The sequence below is a fragment of the Sorex araneus genome, chromosome 8, assembly GCF_027595985.1.
Source record: "Sorex araneus isolate mSorAra2 chromosome 8, mSorAra2.pri, whole genome shotgun sequence".
Classification (NCBI taxonomy): domain Eukaryota; kingdom Metazoa; phylum Chordata; class Mammalia; order Eulipotyphla; family Soricidae; genus Sorex; species Sorex araneus.
Genome location: NC_073309.1, coordinates 51,448,157 through 51,468,457, shown reverse-complemented (window position 1 = coordinate 51,468,457; position 20,301 = coordinate 51,448,157). Strand labels below are relative to the sequence as shown.

The window sequence follows — 20,301 nt, the reverse complement described above, 5'->3', positions numbered from 1 at the left end:
GTTACTGAGTCTGAGAATATCTATGAATGAGGTCTGTGTGTGTTGTGGGATGTGATTAAATTTTACTTTACTCTGATGTTCTCTGCCAATCATTTGAAAATACACTTCTAATTTTACTCTTTCTTTTGTGGTCCACACCTGCAGTGCCTAGGGCTTCTTCCTTCCTCTGTGATCAGGAGTTACCCCTGAGGTGCTCAGGGGATCGATGGTGCTGCAGATTTGAAAGTGGCAGCTACACACCTACCAAGCACCTCCTCAGCCTTGATTCTGAAAACACTGGGAAAGCTCTTACTCACGAGCCCGCAACACAACTCCCTGAATTGCACACCTTTGATTTAATCTCATTTTGGATTAAAAAAAATATTAATACTATTGCTTGTAATAGTATTCTGTGCCAGGCTGTTTTCTCTCAGGGAGCCCCTGAGGGGCGGGTGAGAACCTTATTCGCCCTGACAGCTGATCTCCACTACCCAACCGCTGCCACGCTTAAGGCTGCTTTACAAGACACTTCCTACCCATTTTCCATAATTACCACACCATATTTGATGGAGTTCAGACAGTAGGCAACATATCATAGATTGTGTGTGTATATATATGTATATATATATATATTCACACACATATATAAAAATCTCACTTGTATCACTTGTAGTCCCGTTGATCTTCGATTTCCTTGAGCGGGCACCAGTAACATCTCCATTTTTCCCTGTCGAGAGCTAGTGTAGCCCAATGATACCTGCTCGCTCCAGGAACAGAAAGAGCCTCAAATCGTTCATTCAAAGAGTTGACGAAGATATCTGACCATCTAGTTGGAGGGCGGCCACGAGGTCTTCTGACGTCCCATGGAATCCAGTGTTTAACAGCTCTAGTCCAACGGTCATCTCTGCATTACATGACCGGCCCATCTGATTTTTGATGCCTTGGCAAACGAGACAGCATCCCTGATTTTTGACTGTCGACGGAGGTCAGAACTCTGGATTCCTTCTCTCACTTGAGTGAGACATGATATTCCCAGCATAGCACTTTCGCTTCCTCTTTGGGATACCCTAATAGCATTCTCATCCAGCTTGCGTAGGGCCCAGGTCTCTGAGGCATATGTTAGTGCAGGAAGAACGGTGGAATTGAAAAGATGTGCCTGGAGTCAGAGGTTCTTCCTTCTCTTAACCACCTCTTCGATGCTCTTGAATGCAATCCACGCTGCTCTCTTCCTCCTGCACAGTTCTGGCACCAAGTCATTCCTCATGTTAATTTCTTGACCCAGGTACACATAGCTGCTGCATTCGGAGATGTTCCTTCCGTTGAGAGCAAATGGAGCTTCAGGAACCAGTTTGTTTTTCATTAACATCGTCTTGTTGAGATTCAGCTGCAATCCGACCTTTCCACACTCGCGGTCGAAGTCGGCCAGCATTTGTGCCGCTTGGCTAATGTTTGGCATTATGAGAACGATGTCATCAGCGAAGCGGAGGTAGTGTAATTGCTGACCATCTATCTTCACTCCCATTCCTTCCCATTCCAGTCGATAAAGGAAGCCCTCCATGAGAGAAGAGCATCAGTGTTGGCCAGTGGAGCAGAAGCCAGGAAAAGTATTCGCAATGCTCGCCTGTCCTTCGCCAACTACAAGACCAAGATGATTGCCCTCCGACATCCCAATTAATCTATCACATCCTCCAGAAAGGCAATGGAGAAAATTATTCACGACTTCTATGACAGCCATGTCCACCTGCCCACATACCAAATTCCACCGGATGGATATGTCATTCCCAACGTTCTCCCTTCTGAAATCCGACACGGCATTTTGCTGGTAAAGACGCAAACAGCACCTGGTCTGGACAAGGTCATACCCGAACACCTGAAGAATCTGCCGCCAGTACTCATCAATACACTGGCCCGACACTTCACACGCTACCTGTTTGAATGCAAGGTTCTGTCCCAGTGGAAAACCAGTAGGACCGTTCTGTTGTACAAGAAGGGAGACATCCACGAAATTAGCAACTATCGCCCAATCTGCCTGTTGTCTGTCATCTACAAGTTGTTCACTCGTGTCATCCTGAGTAGAATAGACAGAACGCTAGATGAAGGACAACCATGCGAGCAAGCCAGGTTCCGAAGAGGATTCAGCACGATCGACCATATCCACACAGTGACCAAACTCATTGAATTTTCGCGAGAGTTCAAGATGCCGCTCTGTCTAACGTTCATCGACTTAAAGAAGGCCTTCGATTCTGTTGAGACTGAGGCGGTCATCAAAGACCTGGCCAAACAGGGTGTTCAAAATCAGTATATCAAAATCCTCTGCGATTTGTATTGTGGATTCACCACCAGGATCTCACCATTCTACAGGGAAGTGATCACTGATGTAAAGAGAGGGGTGCGGCAAGGTGATACCATTTCACCGAAACTCTTCAGTGCCACCCTTGAGAACATCATACACACACATATGTATATATATATATACATATATATATCGAAGAGCTCGTCAAGTTACCGAAAGTATCTCACCTGCACAGACAGAGCCTGGCAAGCTACCTGTGGTGTATACAATATGCAAAAACAGTAATGATAGGTCTCATTCCCCTGAGCCTGAAAGAGCTTCAAATCTTTGTGAAAGATGAGTAAGGAAAGGCTACTAAATTCTCAGGGTGGGAGTAATAGAGATGTTACTGGTGCCCACTTGAGTGAATCGATGAACAATGGGATGACAGTGATACAGTGATACTTGTAATATTTTTACCCATTTATTTTTATCTATCCATATTTCTTTTTCTAAAGTGGGTTGCATTATATGCAGAGCAGAGCACAGATCAATGGAAACAATGTCACCAATGGTGCAAAGACTGGTTAATCAGAGTTCCAGGGAGAAACAAAATCATAACAAATCAGTCCCCAGGCATGCACTTCTGCAAAGACAAAACAATGATCAACATCTGTATGAGATCCAGGATATTGTAGAATACTAGTCCCATGGGAACAGCTCTGGAGGAAGATCTTTCATCTTCTCCTGGTATATTTCATCAAAGGTTTCTGCTTGTGCCACTGTGAGGTGATTTTTCCAGTCCCCAGAAACACCTGACAAAGATAAAAGAGAGACTCCGATTAGAAGATGTCAGCTCTGCTGCCGCTAAGTGGTCTCATCCGGGCTTGGGTACAAATCTACTTCTGTCAAGTACTGATGAAGAAAAGGAAAACTAAGAGCAAACAATTTCATGCTGTGCTAGGTTTCTTCACTTTACTGAGTGTAACTGGCAAGCATGTGAGAGAGCCATCTCATTTCTATTTTTGTTAGTTTCTGGACCTCAAATTGCTGTGTCAGAGTTTGTTCTTTTCTCAGGAATCACTCTTGGCTCGGCTCAGAGTACCGTAGGTGTTGCTGCATGAATCCTAAATTGGCTGCATGCTATGCAAGTGTCTTCTATCTTGTGTTTTCTCTCCAGTTCTTTATTATCTTCAAACTAATCTCAGCTTGGAGGTCACAGGTCAGGATTTCTATGCTGGAATCCCTGGGGGTCGGAGGGATATCTCTCTCCATGACAGGAGGTGCTCCCTTCCCTAACTACCTGGACACACTTTGTCCACTATCTGCTTATAAGGAAACAAGTCATAGCAGTCTATGGCTGCGTCTTACAACCTCATTGTGGTAATGACCCTTACAGACTTTATCTCTATATCCAGTTCTGAAGTCCTTAACAGGAAGTCACTGACTTCAAAGACAGAAATTATCCTAGAACATGTCCCCTTAACTCACCACAAAATCACTGTCCTTCTCATGTCAGAACAACGTATTCTCACACAGCTGCCAAAATGTTCCTACCCTCGCATCAGCTTCCCACAAGTGGCCTGTGAATCAAGTTATCTGTTTCCCTGTGCAGCAGCATGAACTGTGGAACACAGGTCTCTTTTCTAAAGGAAAGAATCAGAATCAGGCCACAGGTTGCAGAAATACAGTAATTGACTGAGTCCCTGAACAGGACCAGACCCATAGTACAGGAGTAAAGGGATTAGTTCTTTGCCTTGCACATGGCCTTACCAGTTTCTAATTCTGGCTTTCCACAGGGTTCCCCCAGAACCACAAGGAGTAATTCCTAAGTGCATAGCAGGAGTAAATACTGAGCATCAATAGCATGGCTCATGCCACCCCCAATGCCCTCCCCAAAGAGTTACACATACACTTCTCCTAGATATTAAACATCAAGGAAAGCCTCATTATCCTGATACTCCAATCTCTAAGACGCCATTGTGTGTCACCTGACTCCACAGACCTGGGTGACCTCCAAGCCTGGCTGATTATAAAAATAATTTCCTCCCTTCTTCTAGCCACACATCTTTGAAGCTGGAATTCTCCAAGTCTCTGGCTGAGAAACTCTTGATCTTGAGCCCAAGGTTGGTGAATTCACTGAATTTTATTAAACCGGGTCAGACACAAACTTAGCAAGACAGCATTTTTGCAGAGTGAAAAACCTGACCTGTCTTCCCAAGAGATGAAAATTCTACTTTTAGACATTTCCTAGTTCAGGGCAGTGACAAGCACGTGCCCATTTTTAATGTCTACCCAAGATCATTGAGCTTGGTCTGTTTGATGGTGGTGAGGAACTCGTGAGGATCCCTTTGTAAACTGAATATCTGCAGGGCAATTTCTGAGAAGAGAGATAGATCTACTGACCTCACAGAACTCAAATGGTCCAAAAGCTGGAATCAGCATCTGCTAGTGCCTGTAGCTCACATCATAACTATGAGAGATTTTCACCCAGCTCGTGGAGAAGGGCAATGAATGATGGACAATGACCATGCATGAACTCAAACACTTCTGATCTCAACCCTGTTGTCCTGTCATACATACAGCATTTTACTTTACCTTTTCTCATCATGCTTGATGTCTTTAGATCAATACCAATACCATCCAGAAGGGAATAATTGGACATCTTATTTTCTTTCATAGCCTTGAAGGAAGAATTCTCGAGGACTGAATCCAGGGCTTCTGGTTCTAATTCCATGCCCAGAAATCGGCAGATCTTCTGTACACTGCTTCTTGTGTCCTTGAAGAAGACCAGATAAGAGCAACAATTTCAAAGATCCCAGAGAGGAGATGAGAGTGAAGAAGCCCCAAAGAGAGAAGGTGATGGAGAGCAGAAGAGCACTTGGAAATTTGAGCTCCCAGCAGCTGGATAGGCTGGAAAGTGTCAGAGGGAACACAGGGAGTGTGAAGAAGGCAGGTCTGTCTGATTCTCTGAGGTGTAGGTGAGCCCTTGCTGCAACACTGGGTCCAGAAAGTAACATGCTGAAAAGACTTTAGACACTTGTGTTCAGAGTCACTCAGACAGATCTAGGGAGAAGCTGACAAGGTGAAAGGGAAGGACTTCAGCTCTCGTGGCACCATCAAGGCTGTGCAGAAACACCCTAGGTGAACTGCTTACAGGTGCACAGTGTCATCCTGTGCACAGTGTCAGTCATTGGACTGGGCAAACACAGCACCAGCGGGAGATTATGAGAAAAAGGATGTATCTCTGGAAGGACTTTGCCCTGACTCATTGACCTTAGTTCCTCCCAGTACTAAAAAGCTTTCCACTTTTTTTTTCATGAGTCTTGATTATGTTTCACAAGAAAACTTCTGACTTGAGAAATGACTGTAAGGAAAGTTGTTGGTGGACGGAAACTTGTTCAGAGGATGAACAGGAGTGGATGTCAGAAGGAAACATTCTTGGTAGGGAGGTATGTTGGGAAATAGGAGATAACTGCAGAGGCATAGGGGCAGCTAAAGTTACTTCCACAGCCATAAATTCCACCCCTATGAGCAACATTTCCAGTGGTGACCACATTGGAGGACCGAGTATATATGTGACTCTCATGCATCACTTCTTTCTGGGTAGGGCTCCAACTCTTTCAAATTTGTTAAAGGGAGCAAAGAACCATTGGCCAGAGTAAGGAGTCTGGGGAGTGCTCTCCCAAAGTGGGGCACCCGTGGCACGAGATGTCCTCCCTCTGGGGACCTACCATATGTCTACAAAGATGTTGGTTTGAGACACAGAGGAGGAGGAACAGGTAGTAACGTGCAGATAATTTGGGGATTCGGACTACAGGACACAGAGTTACCCTTTTCAGCTCTTCATAACTCAGCAACAGGAAGTTCTCCCGATCTCTCATGGGCATCCAGCCATTGGTATGGTCGAACCACGAACCAAAGGGCACTGCAGATGGGGAGGCAGAGAATGAAGTGGGTCCCACGCCATACTGGTTAGGATCCTCTGAATGTCAAAACTCACGCAACATTGCTCGCGCCTCTCCTTACGAGGGCCTTTACTATGGTTCACTGATTGAAGGGGAGGAAGTGGGCACAGAGTGCTCCAACATCCTGGGGGTGTCCTACCCAAGTCAGTCCTGAAAGCTTTTTGGGGCTCTTCGAAGTTCCAGCCCAGCGACCCAACCACAGATGGAGAGACACAGTAGTGCATCTTGAATACATTGTCTCTCTTATGATTTTGACAGTTGCTTTGATAATTATTTTCTCTTAGGAAATGATCTCCTGTCTATGTATCTCTGTCTCTCTGTCTTCATCTCTCTGTCTCTTTCTGCCTGTCTTTCTCCCCTATTCTGTTCTGAGAGCTCTGTCCTATATTTAATTACTGTATCCCAGGGAATTGTCTAAAGTGTCCATGATAGTGGTGGGCTTTCAGTTCCGTTCATTTAGGACTTTCTCAGACATGTTTCCTTGGGGAATGAGTTTTCTCGTGTCTCACGTGATTCTGGAAGTTTCAATATCCCCCTAGGCATTACATAGAATTTGTTGTACTTTCTTTGTTGGAATGTTGGTAGTTGCTTAGGGATTACTCTGGATTTGTGGTCTATGCTTGGGGAGCCATGTAGGACTCGAACCATATAAGAGTTGGCTGTGTGTAAGGCCAGTCGCTTCCCCACTGTGGTGGCTCTCCTCCAGCCTGACTGCACTGGGTTCAGCAGATGTAGAGTATGTCTGAACTCTTCTGTCTGATGAATGCTGGTGGAAATCACTTTGCCTGAGTGTTCTGCTCACTCCAGTTGTCCTTTGTGAAAGAGCCTACAAAAAGGCTCGTTTTTCAAGTGAAATATAAACAGAATGTCTAACTCTTTCAGAGACCACAACATTTTCAGAGAACTAGTGTGACTTGTGGGTGGAAATTTATTGTTCTCCTTCACACCATATTGGATTCGAAAGTCACTCTGAGAAGGTGGAGTGTAATCCATGTTTATAAACTCAGTTTTTTTAAGTTTTTATTTTATTGAATCACCGTGAAAAAAACAATAAACCTTTCAGGTTTAAATCTCAGTCATATACTGATTAAACCCCCATCCCTTTACCAGTGCACATGTTCCACCACCAGGAACCCCAATATACCCCCTTCCCACTTCCCCCACCTAAGCACCTAATGATCTTCACTTTATTCTCTCTATACTTTGAATACACTCAATATTTCCATAGAGAACTCACTATTATTGTTTGGAATTTTTTCCTCAACAATCAGTCCTGCCGAAAAGGCATCATTTAATAATTTCTGTTCATTGCTGAGAGTGAAGACTCTGAATTTGCATGGCCGCAACAGCAGCCATGCGGTTTTGGATTTCTGATATTTTAGCTCAGTTCACAGTCTAGATGTATAGCTGCAAGAAGCCGCTCTGGGTGCCAAAATGGGTTAGAAGACATGTCGATCAAAGTCTTTAGGAGCAGAGGGTCCGTTTCATGCGCCGCAGCTCCGGATCATATCTGGGCGGAAGGTATGCTGGTAATGCCCCCCATCCCAGGACCACTTACAGACTATGTCACTAAAAAGTCTTACCTCTGGGCTTCTTGCAGCTATGCATCTAGACTCTGAACTTAGCTACAACCTCGTGCTGCCCAGAGAGGGATTTCCCCTCTCTGCCCTGTTTTTCTGAGCAGAAAATGGCGGCGGCAGCATCCACGTGGCGAGAGCTACCTTCTATAAACTCATTTTGAGAAAATTGAAAAATGAGCTAATCATTCATTAAAGCATGAATCTGCCTAAAACTAGGCCCAATAGATTCCATTAGGCAATTTGACCCAATTTTGATTTCCTTTCACATATTAAGTGATTCTGAGCACAGAGATATTTGAGTATTAATTGCTACCAGTAATTGCACATCAGAGATGTGCATCTGATAATATAATATCAATTGAGAAAAAACTCAGGCTGGCTTCATTACAGGGAGACTAAAAATGTCTGCCTTGGGCAGAATAACATAAAATACTAATCTTTTATGTTTTATTAAAAATGGACTGTCGAATAGAAAGGAGAATTCTGATTTGCTAAGATATGAAACAAAGATCAGGAAGAGAACATGACTCTTTGTCATACTTGCATTCAATTGTAGTTTCCAATACAGCCAAAAGTACATCATTGGTAAGAAAATGAATAAGCAGATCCAATTTTTTTTCTAAGTCTCTTTTGCCCTCACTTCCCAGACATGTTTGCAGATTTCACCAATGGGAAATGAAGCTGGAAGTTTTAAGGGTTTGTTTTTTCCCCTGACAGTAATTTTTCTATTTGATTTATTATTATTGTAATTTTTTTGTTTTTTTGACCCTGAGGTGCTCAGGGGTTACTCCTGAAGATGCTTGGGGGACTATATGTGATACCAGAGATCTAACCTGCATCAGCCACATGCAAGACAAGCGTCCTACCCTTTGTGTCCAGCCCTTTGATTTTGTTTTTTATGTATGTGGATTTCCACACCTGGTGATGGCTTGGAAGATTCTTTGAGCAGTGCTGGGTACCAAGTCATGTGGTGCTGGGGATCTAAGTTGGTAGACTATATGCAAAGCATGTGCTTTTTAGGGTAAGCAGATCCAATTAATACCAGAAATATTGGATCATATTTGAGCTACCCCAGACAGATAGCAGGATGACAAAACTAGGAGCACGGATGTGGCTCAGTGGAAGAGCTGAGAACTGACATTCTTAGCACCTAGAAAACAAGCAGGTAGAAAAGTAGTGAGGACAAAGATAATTTGGCCAACAGGAGTTTAAAGTTAGACTAATAATATGAGGGCAGTTAGGCATGAAAATCACTGATCAGTAACATCAATTCTAGTGTTCTGTCAGTAAATGCAGAGGACAGTGAGTTTCTATGTCAAAATATTGAATTGTGTTAGAGGGAAATGAAGAAGCTAATCCCATTCAAGATTATTTAGAGAATGACAGGAGGTCAAAGACCTGTGCAGTTAAGACAACAAGATACTGATGTCAGGTGTGAAGGGAACAAAAATCAATGAAAAGACACCTGTGTTCTTGGATCTCTGGGAGAATGGCTGTGGTGGGAATGTGCAGAGTATAGAGGGAACTAGAAAATCAGTGCAATTTTTTTCAAAATTTCATGACATTTATGCAGACATAGAAATATGTTTCTATAATATGCAAAGTAGAAATGGCTACAAGTAACCAGATCTCTCAAATACAAGAGTCACAAAACTGGAGGCTTCACACACCCTTATTTCTAGTCTGATCACCAAGTTATGACATCAATATGGTATTGTTCTGTCTAGAACAGGCATCTCATCCTGTGGGCGCAAGAGAATGCAGACATCATCCAGTCATCGGCCTTTAGTGAACACACATCAGATTCATAGACAAGAGCAGTAAGAGTACAATAATGGCTCAGATGATTGTTCAATCAGTGTTGCTCTGAAAAATGGGTGAAAAATTATGAACCCACTGTCTGTCTGACACTACTCACAACCTTTGAGTCCAAGTGGGTCAAAAATTTGAGTTTGGATTGACATCTGGGGTGCTTAAGGCTTAGTCTTGTTTCTATACTCAGGATTCACTCCTGGCAAGGTGACAGAACAATATGGGGTGCCAGGAAACAAACAAAGGCTCATCATGGGCAAGGCAATCAACTCTCGCTACTCTGTAGTTTCTCTACCACCAAAATGGGTCAAATATTGAATGCAAGACTTCTAACCATGAAGCTCCTCCATTTGGACATGAGATTATGAGAGCTTGGCAAAGAGACACCTCAAGATGTCATGGGAAGTCGGGATTCTTTCCTCTAGGTAATGCAGTCTCAAAAAAGCAAGAGGAACTGAGCTGTAGACTTCACACACCCTGATTTCTAGTCCAATCACAAAGTTATGTTATGGTATAGTTCTGGACTCAAACAGGCATCTCATCTGTTGGGCTCAAGAGAATGCACACACCATCCAGTCATCAACTTTAAGTGTTCACACATCAGACTCATAGACAAGAGCAGTAAGTACAATAAGGGCTCAGATGATTGTTCAATCAGTGTTACTACAGAAAGCGGGTTTCAGGGTGAAAAAGTATGAAGCCAATGTCTGTCTTAAGACACTCACAATCTTTGAGTCAAATTGCGTTCAAAATTTAAGTTTTGATTGACATCTCATGGGCTCATGGCTTAGTCCTATTTCTGTGCTCAGGACTCACTCCCAGAAAGCTCAGGGATCTATATGGGGTGCCAGGAATCAAACCAAGGTCCATCATGTGTGAAGCAATCGACTCACCACTCTGTGGTTTCTCTACCACCAAAATGGGTCAAATATTGAATGTAAGACTTCAAACCATGAAACTCCTTTGTATAAGACAAGAGATTATGGGATCTTGCCAAAGATGCACCTCAAGATGTCTTGAGAAGTAGGGATTCTTTCATCCAGGTATTGGATGAAAAGCTGACCTCTAGGCTCTGCCCCCAGGGGAACAAAGGAAGGGAGGAGCAATACTGCAGTGTATCCAATGGTTCCTGAGGCACCAGGTTTGTAAAGTTGCACTCCAGTAGAGAATGGGGACCTAGAAAGATAGGGCTTGATACTGACAAACCAGTTGCTAATTTTTGGGAAGACATTGAGTAACCATCTGGGTGTAACATGAGATCTCATAAAGAACTCTGACATCCTCCACCCAACTGCTGTATTTTACAGTCACTCACCATTTCCTTCGAGGAACCAATCAAAATATTGTTCCATTGATTCTGCTCCTTGAACATATTTTAAGCCTTTCCAGAAGAAATGGCCAGACACAATAACATCTCTGGGATTTCTAATGACGTAAATCACCTTCAATAGAAAAAAGGGGTAAATATTATCCATTGAAATTATGCTCTGTCCTTCCTATGAAAATTCATTTATATTGGGAAACATCAGTTTAGAACATGACCGTGTTTTCATGTGCTGAAGAGGACATCCTTGTGGTCTTCCCTCAAATCAAGCTTCCATGAGTCACTAAACAATCCCTCCTTTTATCTGAATCAACCCCCACTGAGGTGATCACCATATTCTTTTTAAATTTTTTTTAAAATCATTGTGAGATATTTACAAGTTTTCATGTTTGTGTTACAATCACACAATGATCAAACACCTATCCCTCCACCATCACACATTCCCCATCACCAATATTCCTAGTATACCAACCCCTTTCCCACCCTCTCCCTGCCTCCATGGCAGACAATATTCCCCATACTCTCTCTCTACTTTTGGGCATTTTGGCTTGCAATACAGATTCTGAGAGGTCATTATGTTTGGTTCATTATCTACTTTCAGCACACATCTCCTATCCCGACTGATTCTTCCACCCATCATTTTCTCAATGATTCCTTCTCTATCCCATTTGCCTTCTATACTCCACTCATGAAGCAGAATTCCAGCTATGGGGCAATCCTCCTGGCCCTTTTATCTACTGTCCTTGGGTGTCAGCCTCATGTGATATTATTCTATACTGTACAAATGTGTGCAGTCCTTCTATGTCTGTCCCTCTATTTCTGACTCATTTCACTTAGCATGATTCATGACTTCTACTTCCATAACAGCTGCATAGTATTCCGTTAATCATCCATATTATTAATAATAATTTTTATCTACCTAAGATCTTATTTTAATCTATCATACGAACATCTTATTTCATTGTTTGGGGTCAGTTGGAGGGGGCTTTTTGGGCCATACATATTGCTAAGGGTATACTCCTGGTTCTGCTTTAGGGATCTTTCCTGCTTGGGCTTAGGGGACCATACTGGGCGGTGGGGATTGAAGCTGAGATGCACACATACAAAGCAAACACCCTTCCTTCTGCACGATTGCTCCTGCCCTCTGCTCATATTTTTGTTTAAATTATTATTATTATTATTTTAATTTTTATTTTATTGAATCACCATAAAAATACTAAGATTTCAGGTTTAAGTCTCAGTCATAAAATGATTAATCCCCCATCCCTTCACCAGTGCACATGTTTCACCACCAAGAACCCCAATATCCCCCCTCCCACCCAACCTCACATTAGTAGCTAATGATCTTCACTTTATTCTCTCTATACTTTGAATACATTCAATATTTCAATAGAGAACTCACTATTATTGTTTGCAATTTTCCCTCAACAATCAAGCCTGCTGAAAAGGCATCATTCAACAATTTCTTTTCATTGCTGAGAATGAAGATTCTATGAACTCGCGCTGCCCCAACAGCGGCCGCGTGGTTTTGGATTTCTGATATTTTAGCTCAGTTCACAGTCTAGATGCATTTCTGTAAGATGCCGCTCTGGGTGCCAAAATAGGTGAAAAGACCTCTAAGATAACATTCTTCAGGAGAAGAGGGTCTGTTTCGTGCACGGCAGCTCTGGATCTTTTCTGGGCAGAGAGTGTGCCGGTAACACCCGCCTCCATGATCATCTACAGCCAGATTACTGCAAACTCATACCTCTGGGTTGGGAATCTTAGGAGGTGCCTCTCACCACGTGGGTGTTGCCACCTCTGCCATTTTCCCCACAGAAAAATAGCGTAGAGGGAGAAAATCCCACCCCAGGTGGTATGTGGTTGTAGCACAGTTCACAGTTTGGATGCATTTCTGAAGAAGCCGCTCTGGGTGCCCAAATGAGTTAGAAGACCTCTCAGATCATAATCTTTAGGAGCAAAGGGTCCTCTGCTCATTTTTTAAACAAGTGAATAAAGTCATCATAAATTACTTGTCTTTATTGTTCGATTTGCTTCATAGAGCTTAATACAGTCAGGCTTCATACACGTCAAAACAAAACATTTTCCACTTTTGAGTTTGGTCGTTTTCCAGTCTACATGTTCAACTCTCTTGTTCTATAATCCAAGAAAACACCAAATAATACAAAGTAACTAGGTATGTGGAGGGCAGGGTGGTGGGGAGAAGATGGTGGCAGCGTGTTTACACCTGTCCAGAGCTGGCTGAACGCCGACAGCTCTCGACTCGCTGAACAGTGGCCAGTGGTGGTCACAAAATTTCTGACTGAAGGAAGGAAGGTAAGGGTCCTTAAAATATTCTCACACAGTGAGTGCCTTCGGAACCAGCCTGGTACCCGCATTGGAGCTCTGGTCAGGAATGTGACCCTTGAAGAAGGCTGTGGTGCGGCTGCAGGTGCCCACACTGGCAGAGACAGGACGGTCATGTGTGCTATGTCAGCAGGCTGCTGCAGCCACAGCATTTCTATGTGAATAAACAGTGATCTTCAGGTCAACCTGGCACCACCATGGTGCTCTGACACTTGTGTAGAGGGGTGCCCAGGTTCCCGCCATGGGGGGCAGGCTCGTGGACCCTACTGCCCACTGTTACCAGGACTTCCCAGCTGTCCCTGCCCCTCTCCCCTACACAGACCCACCAGATCAGCCCTCTCAGCAGTGGCTGATGGTATCATATCTTGGAGGAAAATCTTTCCGAGCTCCAACTGCCTGGAGACTGGACTCAGGACAGGGACAAGTGAGCTCTAGGAAGGTTTGGCTGGACTAGTTGTGGCCACCTTCCGGAGAGTGCCAAACCCACTCAGTCTGGCTAAGGTTACTACTTCTACTACCCCTGGGGCTCAGAGGGTGCAGCACTGCAATTGGGGCAACCTGGACTTGCTGGGCAAGAGTATATGGAGTCCGGTGGTGCCCCTGGGCTTCCTGACACCCCAAAATTCGGCATTATGCCTCCAAAAGAATCCCTCAGGTAAGGACACAGTTTACTGAGAAATTAGGCTGGCAAAATTTAGGTTTGCCCATCAACCTCCTCTGGTGCTGCTATATAAGCTCACAATCAAGCTTGCTTGATTATAAAAAAATCTCAAATGAGATTTATTCAAAAGCCTCGGTAAATTTTTTCAGACACTCGCATGACTGAATCATACCAAGTGCACTTGGAAGAGGATTGAGTTAGCCCAGTGCATTCCCAAACAGCCTTCGGTAGCCACTTGCTCCCACAATTCGAAATCGCCACAATCCACTGGGCCAAACCCCAACATCTATGGACGGAGCTCACCAAGATATTATTCTACTGGAACTTTGGGTATGCTGGTTTTATGACTGAAATCTCTAGGCTCCTTTTGAGTTAAGAGGGGCTAACTCCCCCTACATCGCTGTAATTCCAGAATCCCTGGCAGTTATTTTCAACTCCAAACTGTCACACATTTACAAAATTCACAGCACTTGTACCTTTCCATTTAAATACTGAACTTCTTGAACATACTCATTTCCTCTCAGTACCCATGTAGCAAACCAAAATTCTCTAAAGGAGAAAGAGAGAGATTGAGAGAGACACACACACAAACACACAGAGAGAGAGAAAGAGAGAGAGAGGAAACATTGAAGGAGCTTAGGGGTGGGTGGGAAGAAACTGGACACATTGGTGGTGGAAAATATACATTGGTGAAGGACAGGTGTTGGAACATTGTATAACTGAAACCTGCTAATAAAAAAGGATAAAAGAATTAGCTCATCCCTACAAGGTTTCAAAGATACCTGTTCCTGAATCTCCATGTTACCAAATGTCAACACTGGTACTCAGAGTATCCATGAATTGAGTTTGGGAGTCGAAGGGGCTTTTGCACAAACAGAAATCAGAAATTCCAGGACCCAAAACACCCTTCACTTCCCCAATGTTTCATTTCATGAGGAAATGAGGGAATTGTGAATCCAGGACACACAGAAGAGGCCCAGAAAGGAGAAGGCAGAGCTGCGCCTGTCTATCTACATAGACTCACTCTTCCTCACTTTGCTCTACTGTTCATCTCAAAATAATTTCTGTCTACAGACACAGAGTATATTACTCTTTATGATCCCTGTGTGTCACCCGTCATTCCCATGAGAGTTGTGTTAGACTGTTGGACTTAACAGACATTGACAATTGGTAGGGACAAGGGAGCAGAAAACTCAGGATGAGTGCCAACCACTCACACTGGCTTCAAGCATTCATTCATGAATATTTTCAGCCGTCTCCTATAAAGAGCTCTTTGGGCTTCAACCTGACCTAATATAAGTTGCATCTTAAACAAAGTGGGGTGACAAAGCACAGAAAAGAACTCCTTATTTTCATTTTTACTTGGCTGCCAAAAACCCTGTAGAATGGTTAACATAATACACTCAGAAATGCACAGTAACGTCATCTAACACAAAACCACATACCCTCTCCAGGCCTATGAAAGAGACTATGCATCTCCACCACAGTCTCTGTTAATCCCTGGGAATACCGAGATTTAAAAAGCATTGATCACACATACGAGGGAGATCGTGCACTCACCTTCATTTTGACATTGAAGAATGACTTGGGCAGGAATTGGATTGGAAGGTGGGAAGACATAAAGCGTGGGCCTTTCTTATCTTTCAATACCTTATACCCCTCATCTGTCTCTAACCATGGGGAACGGTCCCAGATAGGCACAGATTGAATCCACTTGGGATCTCCTTTGGAACGAATCAGGGAAAGAATCTCTATCATCCAGTTTGTTCCTAAATAAAGGACAGAAAATGAAGGTCAGGCATTTTCTTTGACTTTTAAAAAATGTATCACACTAATTATGGGACAAAAAGACACCATTTTCAAACATAGACTGCAGTTCTATCAACAAAAATTGAGATCTGAAAACAACCAAATTCCTGCAAACAGTGGATGAAAAAGATGAGAACAATACAGACAGTGAGGAATCCTAGTCATCTGGGAGAAGAGATCAAGTCCAGTTCTTCTCATCTAATGTGGAAGTAATTATGAAATTAAATACCAGGTGACATAGACACAGCAGCGATTCCCAGAAGACAACATTTCATGGGATATCTCTCCAGACCTCGTACAGAGTCAATTTCACCGAGTCACCTCAGATGGAGCGGGTGTGCCCTCTCCGCTTGCTCCAGATGAAATCCTGGTAGTCATGAGCTTCCAGAACAAAAACCTAGGTATGTGGATATAGGGACTAAGACTCCAGGCCACATGGTAGCACTGGAGATAGGCCCTCAATTCTTGTCTCCCTGCCCACTTGGGGTCCTAGCTGTCATGCCCATGGTCTGCACTTGGTGCCATCTCAGCTTATCAACAGCCTTGATCCAGAGACTCCCAAATGAATCTCAAAATGGATTAGCTCCCTACAGATATGTCTCTGGATCCCAACCATTTACAATTTTAAAATTCCAAAAATATGTGACAGCTTTTTCAGCCCTGCGACCTCTCATGATATTTATAATAAGCAGTAGAAAATAAATTATCTAGCATCTGCCCATGGTAGTCAGGCTTGAATGGTGGTGGAAAAATTCAAAATATTGGCTGGTAGAGAAGTGTAATGGTGTTGGGACTTGTGCTGAAATATTAAATATAATCAATTAACGTGAATGTCTTATGAAAATAAAATTTTTAAAATAATATAAAATAAATAAGTAAATAAAAATAAACACCGGGTTATACAGCTGATAGAGAATAAATCAAGAAAATAAACAAAGAAATAAAATAGAGTGACTCTGGGAGAGTTACCCCTTAGTGTGCGGTCATGGTTAGATGTTACCAAGGGGCCTGTGGGTCAGCAGTAGTGAAGGGGTGTTTGGCAGTTTGGCTTTGGGTTTGGAATGGTGCAGTGTATCCTTAAACAGAAACATTTATGCTCTTGAAACCCTTTGGTACCTCAGTAACCAAAGAAACAAGCAAATATCACAGTGCTGGGGACATGCCTGGAGTTCTTCGCCTCTTTGCTCATAGTTCTCTTTGTAAGAAAGTCTTGATTTATGTTATACCTGATTTTAAACATTCAAGCAGGACCTTGTATAAAATCTATATAAACTCTTCTCTTTCCCTCCCTTTACTCCATAATCACCACCCATCTGTTTTCTTTTTTCATGAACTCAAGAACAGCACCCTGCCTAAATGCACCAGCACGATAGTTTGTCCTTCTGTGACTGGTCGATGGACTCTATACAGTCAGCTGGACTCAATACTCAGTTGCAAGCACACAAAATCTTGTGACTGTTTCTGAACTTCACTCCTTCATAAAAGATTGAAGAATATGCCCTGAGATGTTCGTGATACATTTTAGCTCCACAGTGCCAAGGCATTTGATCTTGATTTTGACTCTGCCTCTGTCTCTGTGCCCAGTGGTCATTTCTGTGCACTTACCCTGCTCCTGACCTCAGCCTCAGTTCTCATTTGTTTGCCTTCCCTCATATAAAGAGCATCTGGATGTACATGGCAGCCTAGCAACAGAGCTTCAGGACTAACCCAGGAAGAGACGCAAGCCAGGATAAATCTCAGGGGCACACGCATCTTTAGGCTGAATATTATGGGGATCACTTAAGATGGGAGACAGGCCAGGTCCCCTCCATGCCGAAGCCCCAGCCTCTGCACTCACCCCCAGAGCTGCACCCATAAAAACGACCCAACTTCACTGCTTCCCAACTCATTTCTGCAGAGATGCGAGGCCAGTGAAAATTCCAGGTACGTAGGGTTTTGGCCTGAAAACTCTGGGTTCTTCTTGGAGTGGAGCAAAGCAGCCCCCCCCCACCCTGCTGCACTGCTGTAAGTCCCACGAGCAACACTCACATCCCACAGTCACTTCTTTATAAACAGGGCGCGGTTTTACAGTCTTTGGGGAGATGCAAGCCAAACCAAGCTGCTGAAACCAGTCAGTCCATTTTACAGATCCTGGACTTCTTGAGTGTGCAATCACGAAGGGGGCTCAGCGTCCCCTACAAATTCCACAATACTGACAGCCCATTAGAGCACACCAAGTTAAATGCGAAAGTAACATAGAATTCAACGAAGCTCAATTTTAAAAATCAATAACAGATAAGCTAAACTATTGACAAACAACTTGGTTAACCCTCAGAAAAACATTTTCCCCCATTGTAATACAGCAATTATCAAAACTTTTGTTAATGCAGCATTTTTAGGAAATTCCATTTATTATTGGGTTGCAGCAAGAAATTTAAATCAATTCTTTTGTGCCTGCTAAAGAGCAGGTTGAACCTAAGAACAGGGTAGAAGGAAGGTCACAATGGTTATGGGATAGGTTTGGAACACAAATGCCTGAAAGAACAGTATTATGAACAACTCTGTAATTACAGTGTCTATATAATTCTTAAATAGAAAAAGTAAAATAAAGAAACAATGAATAGCATCTGGACAGGGACGTTTGCCCACTGGGCTGGATCAAAAGTCAGACATGCTTGAGACCCTGAGTGAAATAACTGCATGAACCACCCTGATTCCAGAACACATAGGAGAGTCTCCCAGATCCCTGGAAATGCTATGATTCCCACCAAAGTAATAACACCAGCATCATTAAATAACTCACTCTTCCAGACCCTTCATTTCCTGACCACTGCTCACATTTATTTCTTCCCCTGCAAACAACCTATTTAGTTTGTTTTACATGCATTCTTTTCTTTTTAAAAAATATATGTATACATACAACACCATGACTTACCATGTTGCTCATAATACAGTTGTTTTAGGAATTAAATGTTCCAACACCACGCCTACCTCCAATGTGTCCTTCATTCCACCAATGTCCCTAATAATCCTCCACCATCTCAACCTACCCTCTTAAAAAGCACAACAATTTTACTTCCTATGGTTTGTTACAGCACAAAGGCGAATGGAAGTATCTAAACTAAGGTAAATAAAAGTTTATTGGTTTTCACCGTTATAATTTCATAATGGTGTTACTGAATCATTGAGGATTTCCTGGCATATTGATGCTAGTTGATCACATTCATCTCAATGTAGATGGAACTTTTCCTCTTTTTTGATTGTCTTTAATTCACATGTCATAACTGAGAAGTGAAACTCTACTTATAGGACACAACCTGATCACGGGACTATATGCACTGTATAGTAATGTCGCTACAGTCCCAGATGATCAAAAATAAAGCTTCCCTCTAGGTCTTTGATGAGCTCCCTCTTCACTTTTGCATCTTGACCTTAGTTAAAACATTTGATGTGGCCTTAATATTCCATCCTATAGGCTCCACTAGAGCCTGGATAGTCCTCATCCCAACCCTGTTAGGATGTCTCTGTTCCAGGCCCCCTGGACTCTGTCGTCTGGCCTATAGGAAGTCTCTTTTCTTTCCCTAATGCCCAAGACATGCCACAATCTGTCTCTGCAACTGCTCCAGCTGCCTTACCTGATTTAGGGTAGGTCAGCAGCAAGACATCTTCATCCGTAAACAAAAAATTATGCCACTCTTCTGTCATGAAAGCAGGTGTGAAAACCACGGTCGGAAAAAGTACACCATTGACCCTTTTATTTTCAACAGACATTCTGGTTGCTTGACTTTGGAGGAATGTGATATCCACGGTTGGAGATTCCTTTGTTAAGTATATGACCCACATTATGTTAAAGTACAATCTTTCCCTAAGTTAAGTCCAAAGGTCCTGATATTATAAATCTGTGAGGTCACTTAGGAGACATTATGTGGAAATCTGAGTATTATCTTGAGAAAAGATCTGCAATTCAGTAAGAATCCCACAAAGGTAGAATGTGGCGTTATTGAAATGTTTTTAAAGAATGGTCTTAGAGGCAATGTAGAATAGTGGATAGACATAGAGAGTATCATGCTAAGTTAAATGAATCAGAGAGAGAGGGACAAACAGACATAGAATGACTGCAGTCATTTGTGGAATACAAAGTAAAGAATGTAATGGAAGACTAATACCCAAGGATAGTAGAGATAAGAGCCAGAAGGATCACTCCATAGCTTGGAAGATAGTCTAACATACTGGGGGAAAAGGCAGCTGGGATTGAGAAAGGACCACTAAGTAAATGATGTTTGGAGGGCACAAGTGATGGGAGACCCGTGATAAAAGTGGACTATAGACCAAGCATGGTGCCCATTTAATAACTGGATTGAAAACCACAACACCCAAAAGGAGAGAGAGTAAGCAGGAATGTGTTTGCCACAGAGGTGGGGAAATGGGTGGGAGGGATATTGGGAACATTGATGGTGGAGAATAGGCACTGGTGGAGGGATAGGTGCTCAATCATTGTACGAGTGAAACATAATCAGAGAAGTTTGTAAGACTGTAACTTCATCTCATAGTGATTCTTTAAAAAAGAAAAA

At 42.9% G+C, this 20,301-nt stretch overlaps 1 protein-coding gene across 1 annotated transcript; it reads right to left on the bottom strand.

Moving 5' to 3' along the window:
• Positions 1–2,953: 2,953 nt before the first annotated feature.
• On the bottom strand, positions 2,954–19,501 carry LOC101552765 (sulfotransferase 2A1-like). The gene is made up of 6 exons (XM_004619708.2): positions 19,366–19,501; positions 15,503–15,711; positions 10,927–11,053; positions 6,085–6,179; positions 4,850–5,030; positions 2,954–3,066 (listed from the first exon to the last, which is right to left on the bottom strand). The coding sequence occupies exons 1-6, from the start codon at positions 19,499–19,501 to the stop codon at positions 2,954–2,956; spliced, it is 861 nt and encodes a 286-aa protein (XP_004619765.2).
• Between the last annotated feature and the right edge of the window lie 800 nt (positions 19,502–20,301).

Excerpts from the sequence above, each read along its gene's own strand:
- LOC101552765 (XM_004619708.2), bottom strand. The coding sequence starts at position 19,501 with ATGTCTGTTGAAAATAAAAGGGTCAATGGTGTACTTTTTCCGACCGTG. Across the intron at positions 11,054-15,502 it reads TCTTCAATGTCAAAATGAAG|GTGATTTACGTCATTAGAAA; the intron begins GTGAGTGCACGA and ends TTTCTATTGAAG. Across the intron at positions 5,031-6,084 it reads GTTATGAAGAGCTGAAAAGG|GACACAAGAAGCAGTGTACA; the intron begins GTAACTCTGTGT and ends GTCTTCTTCAAG.